Genomic DNA, 23,599 nt, shown 5'->3' with positions numbered 1-23,599 from the left:
GATGGAGCGCAACATGTCAACAGCAGGTTAATGCGCTCACACAAACAAGCCTACGTGTGCCGACGATTGCACACTCATGTTGGCACTGTGCGCACAAACACATATTTGCATGAGACCACAAACATGTCAGCACTGAATGATGGATATAGACACATTTGGTTCTTCCCCAAATCAAAGAGCTTTATATCTAGCACACACAAAACTTGGGCCAGTCCAAGGCCTGAGGAGGGAAGTCTGTATGTCATTTGCTTGCTGGATCCGTTCAGCCAATAAACTGGCTCATAGCATTGATTCTTCATGGGCACGTGAGAGGGGAACAAGAGAAATAGTCCAGCCACGTGCTGCTGTCTGGCTCTGTGTATCAGTCTCTGATCCGGCACTGTAACTCTGCTTAATATCACACACTGAAAATATGTACATTTTTTCATGTGTTTCCATGTTTCTTTCTTTTTCTTCCCTTTTTGGCTAAACGTCCCTATGGACTTCCCTCCATATGGTCATTTTTCTATCAGTCTGTCATTTTCGTCTAACCTCCATCTATCTTCTAACCTTTAAAGCTATAATATAATAATAATAGCTATAGCCTAAATTGGAATTAGCCTATATAAGTGGACAATATCTTCATAAATGTATACAGTAGATATCAGATGATACCATTTCATTCTGCAATTAGATTGCTTCTGACAATAATATAATTTGATTCATTATAATATTAAATGAGCATGACAGCATTAAATGAAAGAAATCACACATTATTCTAAAACATAATGACAAACCGCTGCTTTTAAAGGGGACATATCAAGAAAATCTGACTTTTTCTGTGTTTAAGTGCTATAATCGGGTCCCCGGTGCATCTACCAACCCAGAAAATGTGAAAAAGGACAAGTAACTTTGTTTTGGAAAGCCTTTCTCTGAAGCATGTGAAAAAACTAGCTGCTCAGATTTCGCTCCTCTTGTGATGTAGGAAGGGGATTTTATTACAATATTACCGCGCCCTTATGCTGTACGTTTCCACCCACGCCGCCGTCATTTTGTTTTCGCAAGCGAAAACGGTGTGCTAGTTCTAAGGCCATGGCAAAAGTTCAAGCAAAGCATGCTAACTGTTCAGTCGTTGGCTGCACAGATGAGCACAGAACACTATTTAGAGTCTTGTTAACTTGGATAGCCTGCAAGATAACTCTGGCAAGCTCGATTGCTAAAAAAGTAGCATTTCTGTCCGAGCAATATTTTGGAAAAATATTAGACCATTCACAGCATTTGGTAGCAATCATAAACGTCAGCCGGGTGTGTATGTTTATGTGTATGCTCTGTTTGGCAAACAGGTACACTATATAGTGGGCGTCCATACGAGTTTTGCACAAAAGATTAACATGACGGCACATGCTAGTTGATTAGCTGAATCAACTCCACAGCAACTACATAAATTTATCCACTAACCATTCAGAAATGTCCAATTGCATTCTAAAAGTTGTAACTTCTTTCTGAGTCTCTCCATCAGTGTCTGACTCTGGTTTGAACAATGTAAGGCTGAACACCGTTACTGACAATCGTCATTTTGGCTGCGTGAGATTCTCCAGCTTTGTTGTTGTTTAGCAATCGAAGTGCGAGCTGTTAAAGCTCCACCCTCTTCTGGAAAGTGGGCAGAGAGCAGCAGCTCATTTGCATTTAAAGGGACACACACAAAAACTGTGCCCAAATAGGGGCAAATTTGACAAGCTATAATAAATGATCTGTGGGGTATTTTGAGCTGAAACTTCACAGACACATTCTAGAGACATCAGAGACTTATCTTGTGAAAAGGGGCATTATTTTATGTATTTATTTATTTATTTATTCTTAAAGAATGGGCTTAGATTTTCTGTGAATCACTCTCTATAGTATGATCCGAATCACTTAAATGAATCACACTTCATCCATCCATCCATCCATCCATCCGTCCATCCATGTTGGGTTAGCTACTTTTAAGTATGAGTTCATTTCAGTGAATCTCTTTGTTCAAACGTTTAGATAAACATTTCAAATTCAATTTCTATTTGAACAAGAAGACACAGATGTTTAAATGAATCTGTGAATCCATTGTTTCTTCAGCGAATCAAATAAAAGAACCGGGTGAATGAACCGATTAACTAAAATTATTCAGAATTCACAATTTTGATTTTGAGAGAGAGAGATTGATTAACATTTAGTGGTGCAATAAAATTATGATAATATCTATCTGTCTATCTGTCTGTCTGTCTGTCTGTCTGTATACCTCTTTGTTCCTTGCGTGCCAAATACGAAACAACTGTACTTGGAGTTAATTGCTTCCATACAATAAAAACACCTGCATGAAATGACTGCTCCCTAAAACAGGCCGAGTGGAGACGCGTCTCTGAGTAACTGCTCTAACACAGATAAACAAACAATCAGGCACCCAGTAAGCATCTCATGGGAAAATCTGGACTGAGGTTTCTGTGCTTTTGTTGTACTTAAGTGTGTTGAGTGCCCAGCATGTGAAAATTAGTGCACAGCAACTGATTACCCATTCTGGCTGCAAGCGCCATAAATGTCATTCACACACCAAACTGTGTAAATACAGAGCCCCCCAGTGGCAGGAATGGTTTAATGCATATTACAAATTAATCAAATTCACTTCAACTTCAAGCAGTGGATTAAAAAAAGTAATGTACATATTAATAATGAATAAAATGCATATATATGCACAGTTTGGTCTAGTGATAAGAAAATATAGAACTCTTTTTCCAACCACAGTTTTATTTTCTTTTATACACTTTTCTTAAAACAGTTTTGTACAAATCTACCTCTGAAAACTAGGCTCTTTCAGAAAATTCAAGAAAGTTGTGGAAAAAGCTCTGCTCCACTTATGAGTTGCAGTGATGGTTAAATCAGCTTAACGGCTGGGTTGCAGTCTCAGCAGAGCACGAGGAAAGCGGGATAAATAGGATGCGAGAAAGATACATCATTCACCTGTGCATTAAAAATCGTCTTTCAGCACCACATGCTGTCACCATTCCGAACAGGCTTTCCCAAACTTTCCAGAGACTCCCACTGAGCTCCATCCTTCACACATCTATCTCCACATGAAGAATGCTGAAGCTTGTCTGTCGGGGTTTATCAACTCATGGGATGTGCACTGCAAACACATCCGTCCACACTTCTGCAAAGTGACTATGGATCAATCACATATTCAGCCAAGTTTTGATTGCTAGCCCAAAAAGTCTTTTTTCAAGGATTTCATTGAATCTTCAGCTGTGCAAACTCAGCATTCACGACCTTAACTTTTGCAAGTCAAGATTCAGACATGTGCACAATGCACATCAATCAACAAATGAGAAGCCAAAACATCTCCAAGTTTTACAAATAAACAGCTGAGGGAATGTGGTTACTAATCCTAGCGCTAAGGGTGTGATGAGTCAGCTTCGCCTTACACCCATGACATTTTCATGCTACATAAATGAATTATTCACCCATCCAGTTGCTGTGGTGAATATTTCTCTTTCCCACACGCCGATTTGATGTCACTATCCGCTTTTAGAGGTGCATGATTTGAAACACCGCCACTTCTCAGCCACTCCCGGCCTGTGTTGTGCATGCGTTTCCATGGCTCTGCTATAATAGTTCGCAGGGGGAGTCGGTTCTTGGATGGGGGCTAACTGTAAACGTGTTGTGGTTTTGGAGGTCCAGGCAACATTTCTTGCATTTCATCCACTGGAGGCAATTGCCGGCGAGGCCAGTACTGAGTGAGGGCTCGGATCAGAAACATAAGGCCTGCCATTTTTCCAGAATCACGCAACAGCTGAGTTACTTAAGGTTCTCATGAAGGATGAGGACAGAGAGTTGGCTCATAAGATATCCCAAGGAAGCTGCCTCACCATTTCCACATAATAGTGGCTCTCCTCTCGACAAGTGGGAGATTCCCTCTTTCTCTTTTTCTCCATCTGTAGGGGCTGAGCTCAAAAAGACACACATCACAGGCATTGAACATCCAAAGGTTAAGTCACTTGTTCCATGGCAGAGTTACCTTATATGCCCGGTACTGGCACAAGGAGATGTTTTATTGATGCCACTTGCCGAGTGTCTTCTGAACAACCTTTGAAAAGAGTTGGCAGAGAAGAGAAGGTGAAGATAAAGATAAAAAAGCTATCTGAGGAAACCTTGTCCGCTCCTTGACCTTGACTTTTCAGTCCATCTCAGGATCAGGAAAAGGAATAATTGGAGTATCCCAGGGAAGTTCTGAAATTGCTTTACTTTTTCCACAGTCATGGTCAACCCAGTATTGCATAACCTTGGCTTGGTGAGATGGCACTGTGAACCAGGTTGTGTTTAGCATGCATCATCAATACAGGGAAATGACAGTTTGTTTTTGTACAATGGCCAAAATTTAATTGGCTGTGTAATGAAGGGGACTTTCCTGACATTGGAAATCCGTGTTCTTTTGGGGGATTCCATCACCATTGTGCTCTTGAACAAGGCACCCACAAGTTGCTCCAGTCAAACTGCAAGGGGTGATCCATGAACTTTTGACATTGTGCCCTGGTGCAAAGCACCCCAAGTTTAGGTAGTTTTACAGTTGGCGCAAATTCTTGTCCACTTGGCAGGAATTAGCCACTGCTGACAGTTCAAACGTTGGTGCCTAGTGTATTCAGATAATGGTTGTAGTCTACTTGTCAACCACTACTATCTTTGAAAAATGCAATTTACCAACCTGCGGACAGTCCACGGTTGTGCCGCCTGAGGTTAAGAGTGCTTCAAAAGAAGACTTTGGATTGGATAAAAGTATCAGCTTAATGACAAATTGGTTAAGAGCCACCTCCTTCAGCGTGACCAAGTGTATTTAAGGCAACTTGACATTAAGTAAGCTTTTGGCAGAGGCCTAGCAGCAGTAAGCATCTGGCCAAAGACGCAAATGTTATCCTAAGTACCTGAGCATAGTGAAGAGGTTAATCTGACAAAGAATCAAAGCATCTAAAAGAGCTTTTCATAGAAAATGAAAATAAGCCTACAAACAAACTGCTTAATGAAAGCTAATTAAAACTTGGACCCTTCACTACAAATAAAATTAGTTCTAATCCAAACTGTAAAGCATTTTGCACACAGTTGATGTTACTTGTACATGTGTAAATTTCTGGTGCGTACAAAAAGTAATTTATTTACAAATGAAAAATAAATAATAAATAAATTGTAAATCAAACAATAAATCAAATCATTGTGCACTATTCTTTATTCGAAAAAATAGAACTTGTGCTGTGACCACCATGAAAATCATTGTGGAAATCAATAAAATTAAAAATATACATAAATAGAACAATCTGTTGTGATAATGGAAGTTAACATTTAGAATAAATACATTTAATACACTTGTGTGCGTGGCAAGTGTTTTACAAAAGTAGAAAAATTAACCAGGTGAGTAACTAAACACAAAACACATCCCTAAAAGAAACACTGGAAAGTTGAAATCAATTATGTATAATGAAAATCCTTAATCAATAAAGCTGTGTCTTCGCAAAAAATCAGCCACGAGGGCCAAATAAATACGTTAAATGTTTAAGCTGCAAACATAAATATGGAACTACTCTTCTATGTATTCATTAAAATAGTATATCTATTGCGAAACGTTCTCTCTTCAGTCAGTCCATGTTACAAGACACAAGAAATTATGTCTCACATTGCAAATAAAAACAAAGAGTAAGAATCAAAGTAAAGGCACTGACAAATGAAAAACCATAAGAAAGAAATACAGGCTTTCCATTATAAAAAGAGAGGAACCAACATGATGCCCGGACGTATAGTTGTGTTATCTGGTGTAGTCACATGACACAGATACTGTATGCGTTACTAAAGTGTGAATAAATATGGCCTTGACACTGCAGTAATAAATCAGCCCATTAGTAAAAACAGTAAACATAATCACAAATACATTGCTTTTCTACATTAGATCACAATCTGTCCATCCATCATTGTGATGGCTGCACACCTCTCCATAATAATAAAATCAAATCTTTAGTCCATTTACTTTCTTCACAAACTACCTTCCTGCAAAGTCCACCATGGCAAAAGAGGACTTCTTCTTCCATTCATGAAAAAAGGCAAGTGTCTGTTGAGAAAAATACAATGTCTATTGGTGCAGTGTCAAGGAAAAAAAAGGTTTTTATAATGTGTAAGGCTGTCAAAGTTAAACAAGAGAATAATTTCAAGTACAGTACCTTGGGTTTAGCAGTTTGCAACCTGGTTTGCCACTCTAATTAGAAGAGCTCTCTCGTCTAGCGTCAAACGCTCTATAATGAAGACATACAACATAGAAAGTACACAAATGAATACAAAGCAATACAATTTATTCATTACTGAATCAGTCAGTACGTCTACTATTATTGTCTTGACTGGCGGCTTGAAATGTACTCCGAACTGAAGCTTTTCTGCCAGGTTTGAGTCTAAGAACCAAAGAATGTTCTTGGTTTGCTTTCAGACGTGTATTATGTGATCTATTTTTACATTTATATATTCGTACTTGTGCTTCCATGTGTTAGTCATGTTTATCTTGTTTATATTGCTGTCTAGTGACATACTAAATAAACCGACCTTATACTGTAAGTGCCCATTTTGAATGTTCCACAAGCGAAGCGCACAGGGGACTTACAGCCAGGCGTTAACATGATGCTAGCTTAGAAATACACAGCACACACAAATATGGAGTAAAATAGTACTTTTTCGTTTTATTTAACTATTTTTATTGATGTTTTTCCGGTACTGAATGAATTATACAAATAATCAACATTTATCATTCAGCTTCATCTGCCATCCTGGAATTTTTTACTGAGCTTGTTGCTGCCGTAGAATAAGAACGCAGCAAATGTAAGTTGTTTAGAATAGCCCTCACGTTGGGAAGTCGCCTACAAAGACCGAAAATGCCTCCCTCCTACGTAGGAACCTTACTAGGTTTTGGAACATAGCCTGAGTGTGTGTGGCCTGGCTCCAAAGTACAGTGAGCGATCTGCCCTTTGCTTGCAGCTGGTATGACAGTTAACTATTACTCAACCCCAGCGTTCATTTTTCAGTCTGGTACACTCCACCTGTCTGGAACTCTATACGGCACCTGGCACAGGTAGAACACCCACGAACGGGCCTGCTGTCTGGATTTGTCTTGCCATGCTATTGTAGCTCAGAACATTGAGCTCTTTTGAAGACATATTAACTACCAGTGCACAAAGAGTTCAATTCATATCCAGAAATGGACTGTCTCGAAAAAAGGCATACTTCAAGATACAAAAGAAACAAATCTATGCTCTTCAAAGGCATGAAAATAATTTTTCAGTTTAGTATTAAATGTTGCTTTTGGATCTGAGCAACGGCACCGGTTTTGAGTCCCAATCATATATGATTGTGTCAATAATAGTTTTTGTCACTTTCCAGAACTATGTGTCACATGTGTTGCCAGTGTATTTATAATAATTTAGAATTCTCTTCAGCATGGGTTGGCAATCTTTTTGACATTATGTGCCATTTTGAAATTTTCTTTTAAATTACAGTCTTACAGTTTAGTTCCAAAATGGCTCAAAAACACATGCCTGTAATTTTCAAGCAATTCTATAGTCCTTGTTCGACTGGTTCAGGTGTGTTTGATCAGGGTTGGATGGACAAACAGACAAACGGATTGACGGAAGGACGGACGGACGGACAGACACGATGGATGGCTGGATGGACGGATAGAGAGATAGAGAGATATGATGTGTAAAAACACACTTGAAATAACTTTTCAACCTTTGTTTCTTTATAAAAGATAACTAAACTATTTTTACCCAATTTTCCTTTTCTATAAAAAGGAATTCTGTTAGCAAAATGCATCAAGAACAATAGACCATATATATATATATATATATATATAATTTTAATCTCTCTTGCTATTTTTGCTCGTGTGCCAGTGGTTCCCCTCCAGCACTGGTACGCGTGTCTAAGGGTGCCAAGCCCTGTTCTATAGAATTTATTGATTTACGTTTATGTGCTGCTGAGGTCATGTTTTACTGAAGGACAAGGGAAGTTCGCCTTCCAGTAAGTGATGCGTTCAGTGGTTTTGCAGTCTGTTGTTTTGGCTCGGGCCTCTTACTGGTCGCCAAAGTGCATGTTAAAGAAAAGTTCTGGGTTCAAAACAAGTTAACACAGCATGTGTGATATGCAGTCGATTACCACGCAAAGTAATTCTGACTTGTTCCTCAGTTTTTCAAACAAACAAAAATTGTGTTTATAGTAATGTTCTTACAATAGAAGTCTATGGGGCAAAACATTTCTGAGGGTGTGAAGAAGAAATGTGCAGCTCTTATTCTTTCATACAGAAATATGTTATTGAAAATGTAAATTTCTTATCCTTGTACAAATGTCTTGCCCTATAGATTTCACTGCAACTGTAAATGCATATTTTCCTCATTTTTACAAACTGAAGGATGAGCCAAAATATTTTCTGTGGTCATCGACAATATTTCACAGACGCTTTCCTTTGAGCTTAAGTTATATGGAAACCAGAGCATTCTGATGTTGCACATGAATCGGGTTTATTATCAAGGGATTGTGTTTGAACAAACACTTACACTTGATGCTGTCGGACAAAATCTGCAAACTGGCGGTCCTTGGCATACAGCTCGATAATTCGAATACGGTCCTGGATTTCCTGTCATGAGAGCGGGAAGGTGAAAGAGAGGGAGAAGAAGATAGACAGTTATATAACTAAAGGAACTGACCTCTCTGCTCCAGTCCTCCTTTTACTTCTATGTCTAGACCACTTTAAACCAAGAGCAAAGGTGAGACACAGAATCTGATGAAGGGTTTCTTCAATTACAGGCACTTTTATGTCCCAGCAGTTGATTTATATTCAAACTAAAAAGTTTAAACTTTTTTTCTTTTGCTTACATCTCATCTTGGAAACTTTTTAGATGTGTTGAAATTTTATTTTGGCACATATTCAAACCTTTTTATTTATACATTTTATTTCTATACATTTTATTTATTCCTATACATTTTACTCTTGTTCCAGACTTCCAATCTTAAAATATGAAACCCAATTATAAAAATATTGTTACATTTTACAAATAACTGAGTAAAAAAAAAAAAAAATCGTCACCTCGAAAGATATTTTTAATTATTTGCCAACTGAACAATCAACAACCAGGTTCAATAAAACACATTATGTGAGCTGTACTTCCATCCCACAAAATCTTGTTCCGTACTTTCAATCTTAAAATGTGAAACTCCATCATAAAACCACTGTTATATTTTACAAAAAATTTTGTACGAATTCAAACGAAATCACCACCTCGTAAAAATAGTTACATTTTCTTATCAATTCAATTCATAATCAATTTTTTGCACTATTATTACTTTAGTTTTGACAAAACTTTTGTTGCATCGCTGTGTCTCGCATGACTTTTTGTCGGAAAGATTTCGTTGTATTTTTAAATATTCGTCAACTGAATGATCAACAACCAGATTCAATATAATACATTATGTGAGCTGTACGTCCATCCCATCTCTTCATTTTTCCAAACATTCTTTCTTAAATTATGAAACCCCATCATAAAAATATTGCTATATAATTACATAACTGATAATTAAAAAACAAGTAATAGTTCTGCACTCATTAATGCTCCATTAAATGTTTTATGGTTAAACTGAATTGAAGGTGTTAGTGAATAAAATACATTTTCCTCTAAAACTGTTTAGTGCTTTCAGTTCTAACTGTTACATAAGAAATATGATTTATCTACCCATCAAGTATTGTTTTCCAAAGAGGACATGCTTGACCATTCTCCACTGTTCAACGTTGCCAGGATATTCTCCATTGTGAATATATCAGACTATGACAGTTTCATTGCTACAGGGAACAGTGCTTTATTTGAAGGACATGGAGTGTTTTTAGGAATGTTTTTGAGGAATATTCTATGCAAACATGTGGCATGGTGAACGCTATAACAAGTAATTCTGCAGACTGTACAGACGTGTACACAATGCGTACAATCAGCGCTTGCTTACTTGTGTATTTATCAGCAGACTCTTATGGCAATTCATAACTATTTTATTTTAATTCAATTACAATCTCATTCAAATGTTTTTGTATGATCTACTTATTTATTGATGGTTAGGTTTAATGGTGTCGGACCTTCATGCTTCTAAAAATCATAACTTTTTTATAAAAAACTGAACTGTTTTACAAGTATGCAAATTTGTATGAATTCGTACAAAGTTATTTTGTTATTTGATGCATACGACTTTCGAAAGTTGACCTTTATTTTTAATTATTCGTCAACTGAACAATCATGTGAGCTGTACTTCCATCCCACAAAACCTTGTTTCCGTGTCAAATCCCACAAAACCTTGTTTCCGTGTCTTCTAAGGTCTAAACGTGTACACACATGCATTATTACAGTACCTCTTTCGTAAGTTCACTGTTCTCATAAATGTGTCGTATTTCCTCGCTGCTGAAGTCCGTGGAGATCTCAGCACTGCCGGTGCTATACGCAGGGGTTTCTGGGTAACGGCGGTAGTACTGATTATAGCCCGCAGTTGCTTCGCTTTCAAACATGGGATTGTACTTAGTAGCTCTTTCTAGAGATGGCACATTCTCTGCATATCTGTGGAAAAAAAGTCAGATTACAGACAACATTAATGCATCAGAAAAAATGAGCCTTGGTGCTAATTTGGGAAACACAGGTTTGAATCTGATCCAAAACATGTTTCTCTTCCTGTATAATGTCATCTCTCTACTATATCTGTCAATAAATTAAATTAATAATTAAATAAACTAATTTATATATATATATATATATATATATATATATATTTAACAAAAACTTAGTGGATATGCAAGATGTTTTTAACCTAAAAAATGGGTCAAGGACCAGAAAATAATAATTAGATCGTATTTAAAACAGCAAATTTGTGCAAAAACTCCATCTGGAGTTGAAGATGCCCTTGCCATGGGTTCGTAAAACTAGGAGATCGTCCCACCTATTTATATCTGCCCAAAGGTCAGATAGTGGAGCCACGGAAAAAGTGAGTGGATTATCTCAGCCCGAGTGAGAGCGGCTCAATGTTCTACTGTCCCGGCATTCATTCCTCTATAACCTGTTGATCAGGATCACTGATAGATCCCCTGCAGAGACATTACGTCATCTTATGTCTGCCAAGATTTCCCTGTTTGCCCTGGTGTTGGTGAAGCAAGTCTGCAGTGTTTATGTTTACAGACAAAATGTAGATGCAAAAGAGAGATAAATTAATAGTTTTAAAATTAATAAATAATTGTATAATATTTTATAATAATAATATCATAATTATCATTATTAGTAGTAGTAGTAGTGGGTTTGGCTCTCATTTTGAGCTATTATGAACAAATAAATTATTATTATTATTATTAGTGGTGGTTTTCACTCTCATTTTGATTTATTATGAGTCAGTACAAAGTATTTGAGTATATGAATGATTAATGAATGAATAATTAAACAAATAAATGAATAAATAATAATAATAATAATAATAATAATAGTAGTAGTAATATGCACAATATGCATTAATATTATTATCTCTCAAGTTATTACAAACCAGTATACAATGACCCCAAAAAGTATTTAGACAGCCATGCGTAAAAGTATATGAATGTCATTTTAACTTTAAAATTTCCAAGTATTAGAACTAAGTTGACTTGTCTGAGTCATTTTTGCAACTTTAAACCGACTGGTCCCATGGCCATTTTTAGTGCACGTTTTAAGTTGTTAAAACATCATTTGTTTCGTATCTAAAATCACTCATGGTTATCTAATACAGTGTGGATTAAGTGTCCAAATACTTCTTGGGGACATTGTATGTTATCTAGAGCTGATGGATATAAAAAATTGGCATATCACCATATCAGCATAATGATGTATTGGATATAAAATGTTCAAGAAGGAGCTTATGACAAGAACAACTTGTTCAAAAAAGATAATTGATCCAACCTGCACATCACTTGCCTAAGAGCATTTGTTTTGTAACGACCAAAGAGAACATATTTTGTGTTCCAGCCTATTTGTACAGCAAGGTCATAAAAACAAAATATTGTGCCATAAAATATTTCCATGCCCTCTATATGTATGTTCCAGAGCACAGATTATTTGGTTCTTTTCAAACAGGTGAGGAAACCAAATCTATTAAACATGTTGGAATAAGTACTTTTTCCCTTTTGGGGCCTCAAAAAAAAAAAAAAATTGAAAAGTGTTTATATTTACAGCATTCATTCATAGCACTGACAGACTGACAGAATCATTTAAAAAGGCGATTCATGCTTCAAATGTGCATTACAACACCATACAAGTCATTCAAATTAATTGAACCATTATTAATAATATATCCACTTAGCAGATTTGTAGTCCACTAAGGAGTTCTGCTTGTTCTGAAGATAATAGAAAAACATAAGCCTCTTATTTCATCCAAAAGTATGATCTTATGATTTACTTGGAGAATTAAGAATGTCTTTGTTATGCTGTAAGCACAGTTTGTACCGTAAAGGGTCTTCTGAATCATCCGTGTCATACTGGTCTCGCAGAGTTCTGGCGAGGAAAAAGATCACGCCCGACGCCACAAGGAGGAACCCCGCAACCGAGGCGATGGCGATGCCAACCACCAGCGGTTCTGACACATACTCCTCACAATGTTCGCCTCGATACCACCAGTTTTCCCCGACTCGACACCTAAAACAAGATGTGTGACATAGGGGTTAGTGAATTTTCATTTTTGGCCGTACTGTTCCCTTAAGAGTTGTTTTTACAGCACACACCTGCAGATGGCTCCCTTGCCAGGTATGATGTCACATTTCCCATCATTCTGGCAGAAGTCTTCCTGTATGTCACAGATACTCTGACATGGCAGCCCGTCCACGCTAAAATAGCCAGCCTTACAAACGCACTCTGCCTCGCCTGACCAGCGGTTGACTAAACACTGGGAGAACTCATTACACGCTTGGAACTTACACGGATCAGCCTGATCACCTGCCGGAAAGAAAAAGACAAATACACTCACACCAATAATGTTGATGAATTATAAATGATGTAAATAGGATCAGCACAGACAGTGTTCGCAACATTGTTAAAAAAAACAAAACAAAAGCTTTTAAAATAATTAACTAGAAATAAAAACTAAAACTGAAATAAAAATAAATTAAACCTAATTAGTAATATTTAGATTATAATAATATATAAATAATCAAAAAGACACTGGGAGTTTTGAACAGTTCTTAGAAATGTACTCTTTGAATTTATGTTGGTTTCTTAAATGTCATGTAGTGTAACCATCAAGTAAAAAGCAACAACAACATTATTATTATTATTTGAAAAAATGAATTATATTTTTGAAGATAAAAAGTACTTTTTTACAAATACATCAATTATTAATTTACAAATATAATTAAGTTTTCAGTGAGTCGCACCACATGACATTTTACACTTTGAAACATTTTAAAATATAAAAAAGCAGTTAGCAGTTAAATGGCATAATCATTTATTAAATAACAAAATAACAATAATATACTTTACTGCTTTTTTATATTTTAAAATGTTTCAAAGTGTAAAATGTCATGTGGTGCGACTCACTGAAAACCTAATTTCAGAAATTAAAACATACTCATCATAGAAGATGTGTTTTCAATTGTTTGTATAAATTGATTTATGTATTCCTAAATAAATGCAAAAAAGTATCTAAGCAAAAACATGAGCATCATGTCATTGATTTATCTGATCTAATCAAGGTAGAATACAATGACGTTAGAAGTATAGATGTTAGTTGGGAAATTTGACTTTTGCTGTATAAGCAACTGGGATGTATTACAATGCATTACAAATGTGGTGTCAAAACAAAGCTAATTTTCTGATTTGAAGGCTTCAGCATTTGCCCTTTAGATATGCTGTGTGTTGACAAGGAGCTCAGACAGAATTTACATGCCCACACACAGGGACACAAACAAATATGACTCACGTGCCTGATGCGTTGAGCGCTGCACGTCTCACTAGAATAAATCACCTCTAATCTGTCTGCAGTACAGAATCAGTCCACCTATCACTCATCCTAACAAGGCCTAATGTTTTCCAAAGCCAGACTGGAATAACCCCAACCCTCTGTCCTCTATTGCAGAAGCAACCTGCTCAATATCGAGGTGTATCTGTAAAATGCAGTTATCAAAACTTGCTGGCAAAATTCTAGGGTGTTTCTAGGATTGATATTTGGTTGCTAGCGTGTTTTGAGTGGTTGCATATTGACAAAAACAAAAGAGTTCACCCCTAAATCTATCAAATAGTATTGTTCTATAGTCTATAAGATTTTTCACCCATTTTAAAGCATGTTCAATTTGAATTATTCAGTAGTCTTTTACTACTGGTATTAATTGAAGAAATGTTAGCTCCTGTAACATGTATGAGTCACAAAGCCCTGTGTAGCACACTAAAACAATTATACTAAATAGCAAAATAAAACTATTGTTACTCATAGTCTTAGGCTCAGACAAGTGGTGTGATCTATATTTACAGTAATAGTACTAAACCATGAGTCATTAGAGTTTTAAAAACAACTTCAAATTGGCAGAAAATGCTTAATATGGCAGGGAATCTATCCTTAAAAGAATCAAATAATGTTTATTGAATATTGTTGGCCACAGGCAATGCCAAAAATACGCTGATGTCATTAGCCAACCCTTTTTTGTCTTCTGTGTTTTGTCTGTATATGTACAGTATGTACTTTGAAGTACCTGATTCAACATCCAATGAATACTTGTCTATTGCAAGATTCATTGTTTGGTACGCAGTATTACAGAAGTCTTCTAAGATCAGGTACACTGCTGTTGTCACGCCATGGGGAACTGGCTTGCCAAACTTCATCCTGCTGTTTACCACAATGCTGCCATTCCTGAAGTTCAAGATCTCTAAATTCTGGAAGTTGCTGAGGTTGGATTGTAGATATGGTACGAGCTAGAAAAGACATACATTGAAAAGAGGAATTGAAGAGTATTCCAGAGAGCAGCAATTCAGTGCAGAGTCACACATACCTAGTTACGTTAGTGGAAGTCAAGAAGGTGACTGAAGTTTCTAATTCCATCAATTATCTCATTAGTTAGTGTTCATAAAGACTATGTTCAAGAGCCTTGTTAATGTTAATGGAGTTAACGGATAGTATGCAAAGCCCCTAACAAACTCTCCTAATGTTCTACAACAACAAACATCAACAAATCTAAACTGGCGTTGTCCTGTGTGTCAGTCCTGTGTGAATAGTTTACCCCTAAAAATGAACATTTTGTCATCATTGATGACTTCCATGAAAAACAAAAGATGTTCCACCATTCACCATTTACTTTCATTGTATAAAAAAGTGCAGTGAAAGTGAATAGTTATAGAGGTTATCCGTCCCAAACAATCTGTCATGCCTTTGGGTTCCTTAAGGTCATTACTGCCTAGGAACATGTTTAAAGACAGTTGTCATTAATGACTCATGGCCTTCTTACTGATGCTTTGCTTTCCATAAATTAGAGCAAGGCCTAGCTAATTGGCTATGGCTACTTCTAAGCATCAAATATAAGATCACAGAATAAATGTGACAAATATATCTTACCAGCTCCAGAAATCTCTGTTCAAGAGCCTTGTATTCAGTAGAGCTCTTGTTGAACAGATCTTCAGAAAACATCATGTTGGTGACCCTGAGGCTGAAAAACACTATTAATGCCCTTCCAGGACTGGCTGGCAAGGCAATACTTGCCAAGTCTGTCCCATGAGCGAAGCCACTACCATCATCTTCACCATGGCTTGGCCCATCAAATGGGAAGATGTCGAATGAAACTTCAAATTCTGTTACATTGGGGTTAACTGGAGGAGGAACTTTCATAGTAGTACTGTCCGAACCTACTAGTTTCGGAGGTAGGATGATGTCAGATTTTGACCCTACTGTGTGTTCTTGTACTGAGTTGTCTAAAGTTTCTCCAAGATTAACTATCTTGTCGGTAGGTCTAAATGTTGGTTTATAAAATGATGGTACAGTGGTGGAACTAACAGTCTCCAAATGTTCTGAAACATCTGGAATGAAAGAAATTGTGGATGACTGAAATATTGTAGTTGAATCCCCATCGTCAACATTCTCTGATAAAACAGGATTCTCTGAAACAGTTGCAACATAAGTGTGCACCGCAACAGTTGGAGTCTCTGGAGTCGTCTCTTGAAGAGCCGAATGAGTGGATGATTGGGTAGGTAGAGGTTCTGTGGTTGATTCTGGTACAGGTTCATCCTCATCTATTGATGAATGTGATATCCGAGTAAACGGAGAGTCCTTCTCAGGAGACAGGGAAGCTGAATGATCTAAACTTGGTCTATCAGTGGCTATTGATGTTGAGGCTGTTGTTGCGACCAAGATCTCATCCCTAACTAAATCATCTTCTGACAGTTCAGTAACTCGGCTTTCTGTAGGCACAAGCTTGATGCTTTCCATCTCCTCATCTAGAATCTTGACTTCTTCATGTGATTCTTCCACCTCTGGCCATACGAGTGCAGGTAACTCTGTGGTACCTTGGGTTACAGGATGCTCAACAGCTTCTGAATAAGTGGTAGGACCTTCCACAGAAACTGTATCAATGTCTAGGATTACAGGTAACTGCGTGGATGAAGGGATTTTATTTGACTTTGTTGTGGAGGCCAGCGTTACAACTGGTGCACCCACAGTTTCCTGATTCTGTTTGCTGTCTGTTGAAGTATACTCATCCGTAGCTACTGCTGTGCTTGGTGGGATCACAGTGGGCATAACAAGTCGTTCTGTATAGTCTTTATCAGTAGGTGAACTGACTGTATCAGGACTTTGTGATGAACCCACATCTTGAGCTTCTGCTGAAGTATAGACATGTAACAAGGGTCGATTGGTCACATGTGTGGCCATAGTGGTAGATTCATCTGGAAAATAGTCATCATATCCTTCAGGGGCTACTTGGGTCTGCATAGAAAGCTCGACAGTCAAAGTCTCCATAGTCAAGAAAACTGGGGCTTGGTCAGTTGTTGTGTAGTGAGGATGGGTACGAATGTCTTGTGTCACAAGAACCCTGTCCAAGAATGGCTCTTCAGGTGGCAGGTCTTGAGGCTCAAGCTGTTCCTCTATAGTTCCCCGGTCTTCCTGAGGTTGGTGTACCTGTACCTCATCCTCATCGTCCATCAAGACTTCTTGTGGTGTTCCTGACACCCAAGGCCAGATGTCAGGACCTAGGTAATCCCCAGAGAAACCTGAGCCCGAGCCCAGATCTATAAAATCACTCTGAGTAGTCAGCTCAACATCAGGAGGTTCCACTGGAGAAACTGGTGTCTTTTCTATCTCGTGAGGTGATTCTGTAGGTAAGGCAACAGTTATCGTGCCTGTGATAGGACTGACTGTAGCTGCAGTCTGTAAGAATCCCTCCTCTTCAAGAATACCATCGTCTGAAACAAGAAAACAACATTTTAGAACCATGTTACTGCCTTTAATGAGGAAATAATTCACAAGAGATAAGACTTACTTTCTGCACCAGGAGCAGGTGCACTACTTGTGGTCTCAGATTTAGAGGTAAGCTCAATATCCAAATTCTTCAAAGATACTTCTGCGGGAGACAGAGTGGTACTTTCCTCAAAGATGATTACATCATTTGCATTTGTGTCCTTACTTTGTCTATTCATCCAGGGATCAAAAGTGTGATCAGGGTCAAAGAAGCCATTGTTTGTAATGAAGATGTCATTGTTGGATAATTCCTGCCCAGGAACATCTGGTGGTTTCTCAGATGCAAGAACATTATCCTAGGATTTAATCATTAGTTAGTTAGTTAGTTAGTATTGACTGTTAAGAATTAAATATAAGCCAAAAAGATAAACTAAAAGCCCTTTTAACTTTCCATACTCTGGCCTATGTCCACTAAATGTCCTTATGTGTCAGTTATTAAAATTATGTCTCACCATTTGACCATCAAAAAAGGTGGGCAGAGTGAAAAAAGTACAAAGTTTCCTTAAACTTCTCACTAAATTACACTAGAAAACATCTATTTTTTTTTTTTTTTTTTTTTTTTTTTTTTTTTACCCAGAGAAATGTCAGTGGAAAAATTGCATAGACAGTTAAAAAAAAAAAAAAATCTCAGATGCACATGATATTCACACCATCCAAAGGATCTGTTCCTAGATGGGTCATTGGATGATGCATATTTTACTAGAAAACAGTTTTAGCTGTTCCATACACCAGACATTCCCATTTAACCTTCATGCAGATTTGGAATATGTCATGTTGTATACATAATGACTGGTTGTATATACATTCATGAGTCATTCACACCATTTTATTTTCATGCAAGTAATGAGTGAGGTGCTACTGGAACTAGATCACCGTCAGTTGCACACATTGGCCTCATTCATGAAACACGAGCAGAACGAATTTCTGTGTAAATCATTCGTAAAACCATTCTTACGTAAACTGTCACATTCAGTTCAGTGCGACAATTTACATAAGAATGGTTTCATGACCAATTTACACAGAAATTAGTTCTACTCGTATTTCTTGAATTAGGTCCATTGATCATTTAATACAGGACAAATGGCTTGACTGTCTACACAATATCCTATAGAACTAGTTTTGAGAACCCTATAGTTAGGTTTCTAATTTGCCTTAACAGCTGACCACACAAACTAATATCCATCTTATACAGGACAGATCAGATAAGGCATTAACTTCTTGCATTGACTTTTAGTAACTAACATGTGTCTTTGGAGGCAAGCATACTATTACCTGAGAGAGAGAACACATGTTCCCAGATCCAGGCATGGACATAACGCACCAGCCAAAACAAGACAGTAAATCTACTTAATAAGTGTATTGAAAAAAGTGCCAGTTTTGTCAAATGTAAGAGGAAAAACCGAGAGTAAATTCTAAGATTATTGCCATGTTTGGTATCCAACGTGTCTTTCTAATTAAACTACAGACTGCTCAGCCTCTGCAATAAATATATGTCACACTGAGATTAAAAACAGATTCTTTTCAATATTTCATAGTGCCTGAGCTAAACAATTTTCATAAAATAGCATGCTTACTTGTGTCTAGAGAATACTTGAGCTGGAAAATTGACTTGAATAGTTTTACAGACCTGCCGTATTATCCCATAGCTGTGCTATAATCTGTTTTAATGACATGCTATGAAAACCGAATTTATGTGCAAGGTAATCGTTCTTATCATGTAACAACAAAAACCTACATGTGATTGCCATTAGTGTGACTCATTTTTCATTTAACAGCTTTGGAAGGATTCACATTCACACTTGAAAGTGATTGCACTGCAATGAGGTGAAAATAAAACCTAAATCCTAAACTGCAGCTCTGAAATGGGATTCTGGGCTGGACACTCATGGTTACCAGTTTACTGGGTGGTCCTGCCAATGACCATTGACTCACCATCATGTCACTGGAGTCAATCGGTCTGCTTGTTGGTTTGGAAGGCAGCGATGTCTCCACTGTGAAGCCAAAACAGAGACAAATCATATCAAATTATACTTAAAACTGCTCAAGCACAGTTCATACCCATACTGGCATTTCTTCAAGAGAGATTGGCTCTGAGGGCTGCAAGATTAGTCTGCCAAAACCAGAGATAAGAACCATGAAGGCTCCTTGCTTCTGTTAAAACCGCATACAGCCAAGCAGTGTAAGAAGATACACTCAAAAAAATGATGTTTTTGATGCTGTTCACTTTATTTAAACAACTTATTTTGATTCAACACCATTGTATCAGGTTTCTGGTTCAAATTTAATTGCTTCAAATTGACTTGAAACAATTACTTTTTGAATTAACTTGATGTTTTCATATCAAGTAAAAGCAACCAGGACTCAATCAAACAGGACTTTCACTTCCCATCATGCTTTGCAAAGGGGCTGAACTGGGAGAGTAAATGTTGAAATAAAGTGTTATTTTAAGCAGTTTTTAGCAAGATGAGAAAATGGAGAGACTTTTTAATGTTTACTGTTCTATTATGTTGGTATTTAAAAGTTTCTGTTATGTTAATAGTTGTGGGGTTACCATTGTGGTGAAGTGTTGCACTTGTGCTTGGGTTGAGGACCTATTAACAAAATTTCAAATTACTTTAATAAAAAAGTATTCACTATGGTAGTGCTCTGGGCTGTGTTTTCCAAAAGCATTGTAAGCCTAAGTTGATCGTAGAACCATTACCACCAATGGAGCTACGATGAACTTAGGCTTACGATGTTTTAGGGAAACGCTACCTTGGATGAGACCAGTATCACTTCTAGACTGCCAACACAGAACATCACATCACAAAAGTTATGTAACTCATAAGACAAGAAGCATTAATTGTAGGATCATTTGTAAAAATCAATTTATATGAAAACTATTTATTTCATTTAAACTAAAACCATTCATTCAAGTTAAATGAACACAATTGATTCTAGTTAGTTTAACATGGTTGATTCTATTGGGTTCTACTTGTTTCAGTCATGTGGAACCACTCAACTCAACACCCTGATGTCTTGGGCTCCCTATAATGGATCCACAATGTGCCTCTATTTCTTAGAGAATGTCTTACCATTTTCCAGTTGCAAAGAATCAGGGTCCACATCCAGAGTGGTGTTTCTGATGAAATTCTCCTTGTGTAGGGCATTAGTGATGTAGTTTACGAAGTTTGTGATTGTGTAGACCACAGTGGGAAGCTCATCGGGATCTGTGAAGGAGTTCTCAACCATGTTGGAATGCAAGTTTATGTAATCCATAGTCTCATTACTTATTCCCGCACCCTCGCCCTCAAGAACCACAGCGTAGTGCACCACCACTGCCAGGCCTCTGAGGAATGAAAAGAAAACAGTGACTCTTTGCGGTCAAAAAACAACATAATATGTTTTGTCAAAGGCTTTACTGGCTGTAAATTGGCCTCAAGGCAACATTTAGAAATAAATTAACAGCTTGATCTACAGTAGAGCAGGAGTTGGAGTTTGTCATGGAGGAGCTTGCCATCTGTTTAATGACGTTTTGTCAGTTTGTCATATTTATTTGTTATATTTAACCAGTTGTATATCAGTTGTACAACTTTGTTTACATCATTCCTGTGCCTAGTAGTACTGTAAGTATTGAAGTAAAATAAATGGCTTGTTGGTTTTAGCTGGTTTGAAATTAACTAATTGTTCTTCCAGCACTACCATGCTGGTGTTAAGCAAATCTGGCTAGTCTCTCAGCCTGGTTAAACTGGTTTAGCTCATTAACCTGCTGGTCCTTCTGTCTTGCCAGCTGAAAAGTGCCCAAAACATCTCTAAAATCATCAGAACAGACAGCATGGACAGGCTAAGAGACAGGCTAAACACTTTAGGCTGTTTCTGTTTTGTAGCAGGGTGGCTAAAATAAAATTCCAGTCTATTAACAAGCTAGCAACCAAATATGCCACAGAATATTCAGCAGCCAGCTGTTGGTTATACTATGGGAAATAAAAAAGAATTAGGAGCGAGGAGAGCTGACCTAGATTTTTTTTTTTTTTTTTTTTTTTGCCACATATTTTTCTACAAGGGTTAGAAAAACCTGATGAGTTTATGACCAGATTAATTTTCTCTCCCATGACAGACAAAATCTCCATCAGGATTCAATTCCCTGGCACATCAGAAATGCTAATTAGCTTTATGTGGATTTAAGTGAGAACATCTCTGTTTTCAGGTGGTTTAAGTGGCCTCATGGAGCTCACAATATGCAGTTATCCATTGTGTGGTTTAACCGAGGCCTCACTGATAAATCACAGGGAAACCTTGCCATGATGACACTTGAGAGCCGAGAGCATTTAGCATTTAATCCCATCATGCTTGGCAACTGGACATGCATTTAGCACAGTGACTTGTCACACACACACATAAGATATATCACGCCTAAATGAGAATGACCATCCTTTCAGTGGATTGATTTTGCAAGGCTAATGAGGCTGCAAGCACATGACCTTACCAAGAAAACAGTGTGAAAGTGATTTCAGAGCAATGCTTTATAAAACACTACACATGGTGGGTGGAAAATTCAAGCACATGAATTTCTCATTAGATGTTTTGGAGGAGATATGGGTCACGCAGCTGTGTGATATGGCAGGGTGGAGAGATGGATTTATCAGGTCCGAGTGAAACATTGCACAGTGTAGTGATAGCCCAAATAATATTAATAGGCCTATCTGTTTTCTTCATTTTGATATGTGATTAACTGTGACTTATAAAATCAATGCATTTAAATCCAGAGCCAAATAAAAGTAAGGATACTTACCCTTCAATGTCCTTCTGTGGCCTGGGATATTTTATTAAGAAAAAAAGAGCAATATAAAGAAATCAACATATATTCCATTTTTCTACTTTTTTTATCTGTATGCTTAATATAATCATGTAAATTACCATTAAAAATGTACCTGAATTCAAGGACAAATATTTTCTTGAAACCCGGGAGCCTTTTAAACACCTCTTCAGTCTTCAACAAAAGAAAGGATAAGCTATAAACATACACTACTGTATATATGTACCCTGATGGGCATGAGATTATAGATTTTAATAATTTAAATGTTTCATTCCCCACATACTTTTATCACTATATATATATATATATATATATATATATAGAGAGAGAGAGAGAGAGAGAGAGATAGATAGATAGATAGATAGATAGATAGATGCAACTCACATTATCAATGAACAGCTCCGATAGATGTTGATAGTAGGGACTTGATGGATCTCTCAGAGCATCATCATAACTTTCACCTCTTAGCTTAATACTCAGCTCCACAACATGGTCTCCGACAGGACGTACGGGTCTGACCACAATGTCATCAATTTCATTTCCAATCTATATATATTTTTAAGAAAAGTTTAAGAGGAATTACTCAGTTCAAGAAGTTATATAAAAGGTCTTAAGTTAAGTAACTCTTATAATTATAAATTGAATGTGCTCACCATATTGTTTTCATCTAAAATATCATTGGAAATGTCCTGTGGCAAGATTTGTAATGTGGTGGAGAAAGTCTTTTGAATAGTAGTTGTCAAGTCATTCAGTACAGCCGTGATATCATCCACTTTCAAGATAGGAGTTGGGGTGTCATAGTCTGCAGGTTGCAGTTGGACATCATGTATGTCAGGTGTTTCAGGTACTATCACAGGCACCTCTGAAAGTTCAGATATCGACAAAGGTGTCTGAGATGTGACTTCAGGTGTCTCTGACATGGCTCCACTTGTTTTCAGTATAACTTCAGTTGCTTGAGATATGACATGAGTTGTCTCTTTTATGACATCAGCTTCGACCTTAGGTATCTCTGTTGCGACTTTAGGTGTCTCAGGTGAGGAGTCTCCTCTGGTCTCTTCTGTGACTTCATGTATGATTTCCACCACAACTTTTTGTGTCTCCTCTATAATTTTTGATGGATCTGTAACTTCATGTATGCCCTCATTTATGGCAGTTGCCAGTATACCTTTTTCACCTCTGTAACAGTAATGTCTGGCATTGTGTCAAAATGTGTTTCCCCATCAACCTTTTTAGGCATTTCTTCTAGCTTATATTTCATGCCTTCAGGTACAAATGCTACAATGTCAGTTTCAGTGGTACCAATGT

At 37.3% G+C, this 23,599-nt stretch overlaps 1 protein-coding gene across 1 annotated transcript; it reads right to left on the bottom strand.

The window, feature by feature from the left end:
* Positions 1-5,203: 5,203 nt before the first annotated feature.
* On the bottom strand, positions 5,204-23,214 carry impg2b (interphotoreceptor matrix proteoglycan 2b). The gene is made up of 15 exons (XM_051911348.1): positions 22,948-23,214; positions 22,679-22,840; positions 22,410-22,468; positions 22,271-22,291; positions 20,574-20,827; positions 19,432-19,490; positions 17,522-17,795; positions 15,607-17,444; positions 14,750-14,969; positions 12,791-13,001; positions 12,516-12,704; positions 10,412-10,613; positions 8,577-8,656; positions 6,204-6,275; positions 5,204-6,094 (listed from the first exon to the last, which is right to left on the bottom strand). Exons 1-14 carry the CDS (start codon positions 23,212-23,214, stop codon positions 6,239-6,241), a joined length of 3,873 nt encoding a protein of 1,290 aa, XP_051767308.1. The 3' UTR covers positions 5,204-6,094; positions 6,204-6,238.
* Between the last annotated feature and the right edge of the window lie 385 nt (positions 23,215-23,599).

The sequence above is a fragment of the Ctenopharyngodon idella genome, chromosome 10, assembly GCF_019924925.1.
Source record: "Ctenopharyngodon idella isolate HZGC_01 chromosome 10, HZGC01, whole genome shotgun sequence".
Taxonomy (NCBI): domain Eukaryota; kingdom Metazoa; phylum Chordata; class Actinopteri; order Cypriniformes; family Xenocyprididae; genus Ctenopharyngodon; species Ctenopharyngodon idella.
The sequence above is the reverse complement of the archived record's forward strand: the minus strand, read 5'-3'. Positions and strand labels throughout refer to the sequence as shown.

Bases quoted from the DNA above. Each gene is read 5' to 3' on its own strand.
- impg2b (XM_051911348.1), bottom strand. From the start codon at position 23,214: ATGTCAGAGACACCTGAAGTCACATCTCAGACACCTTTGTCGATATCT. The intron at 19,491-20,573 runs GTAAGACATTCT...TTGGCTTCACAG, and splicing joins TTCTTTGCAACTGGAAAATG to TGGAGACATCGCTGCCTTCC. The intron at 6,276-8,576 runs GTAAGTGTTTGT...TCTTCATTATAG, and splicing joins TTTGTCCGACAGCATCAAGT to AGCGTTTGACGCTAGACGAG.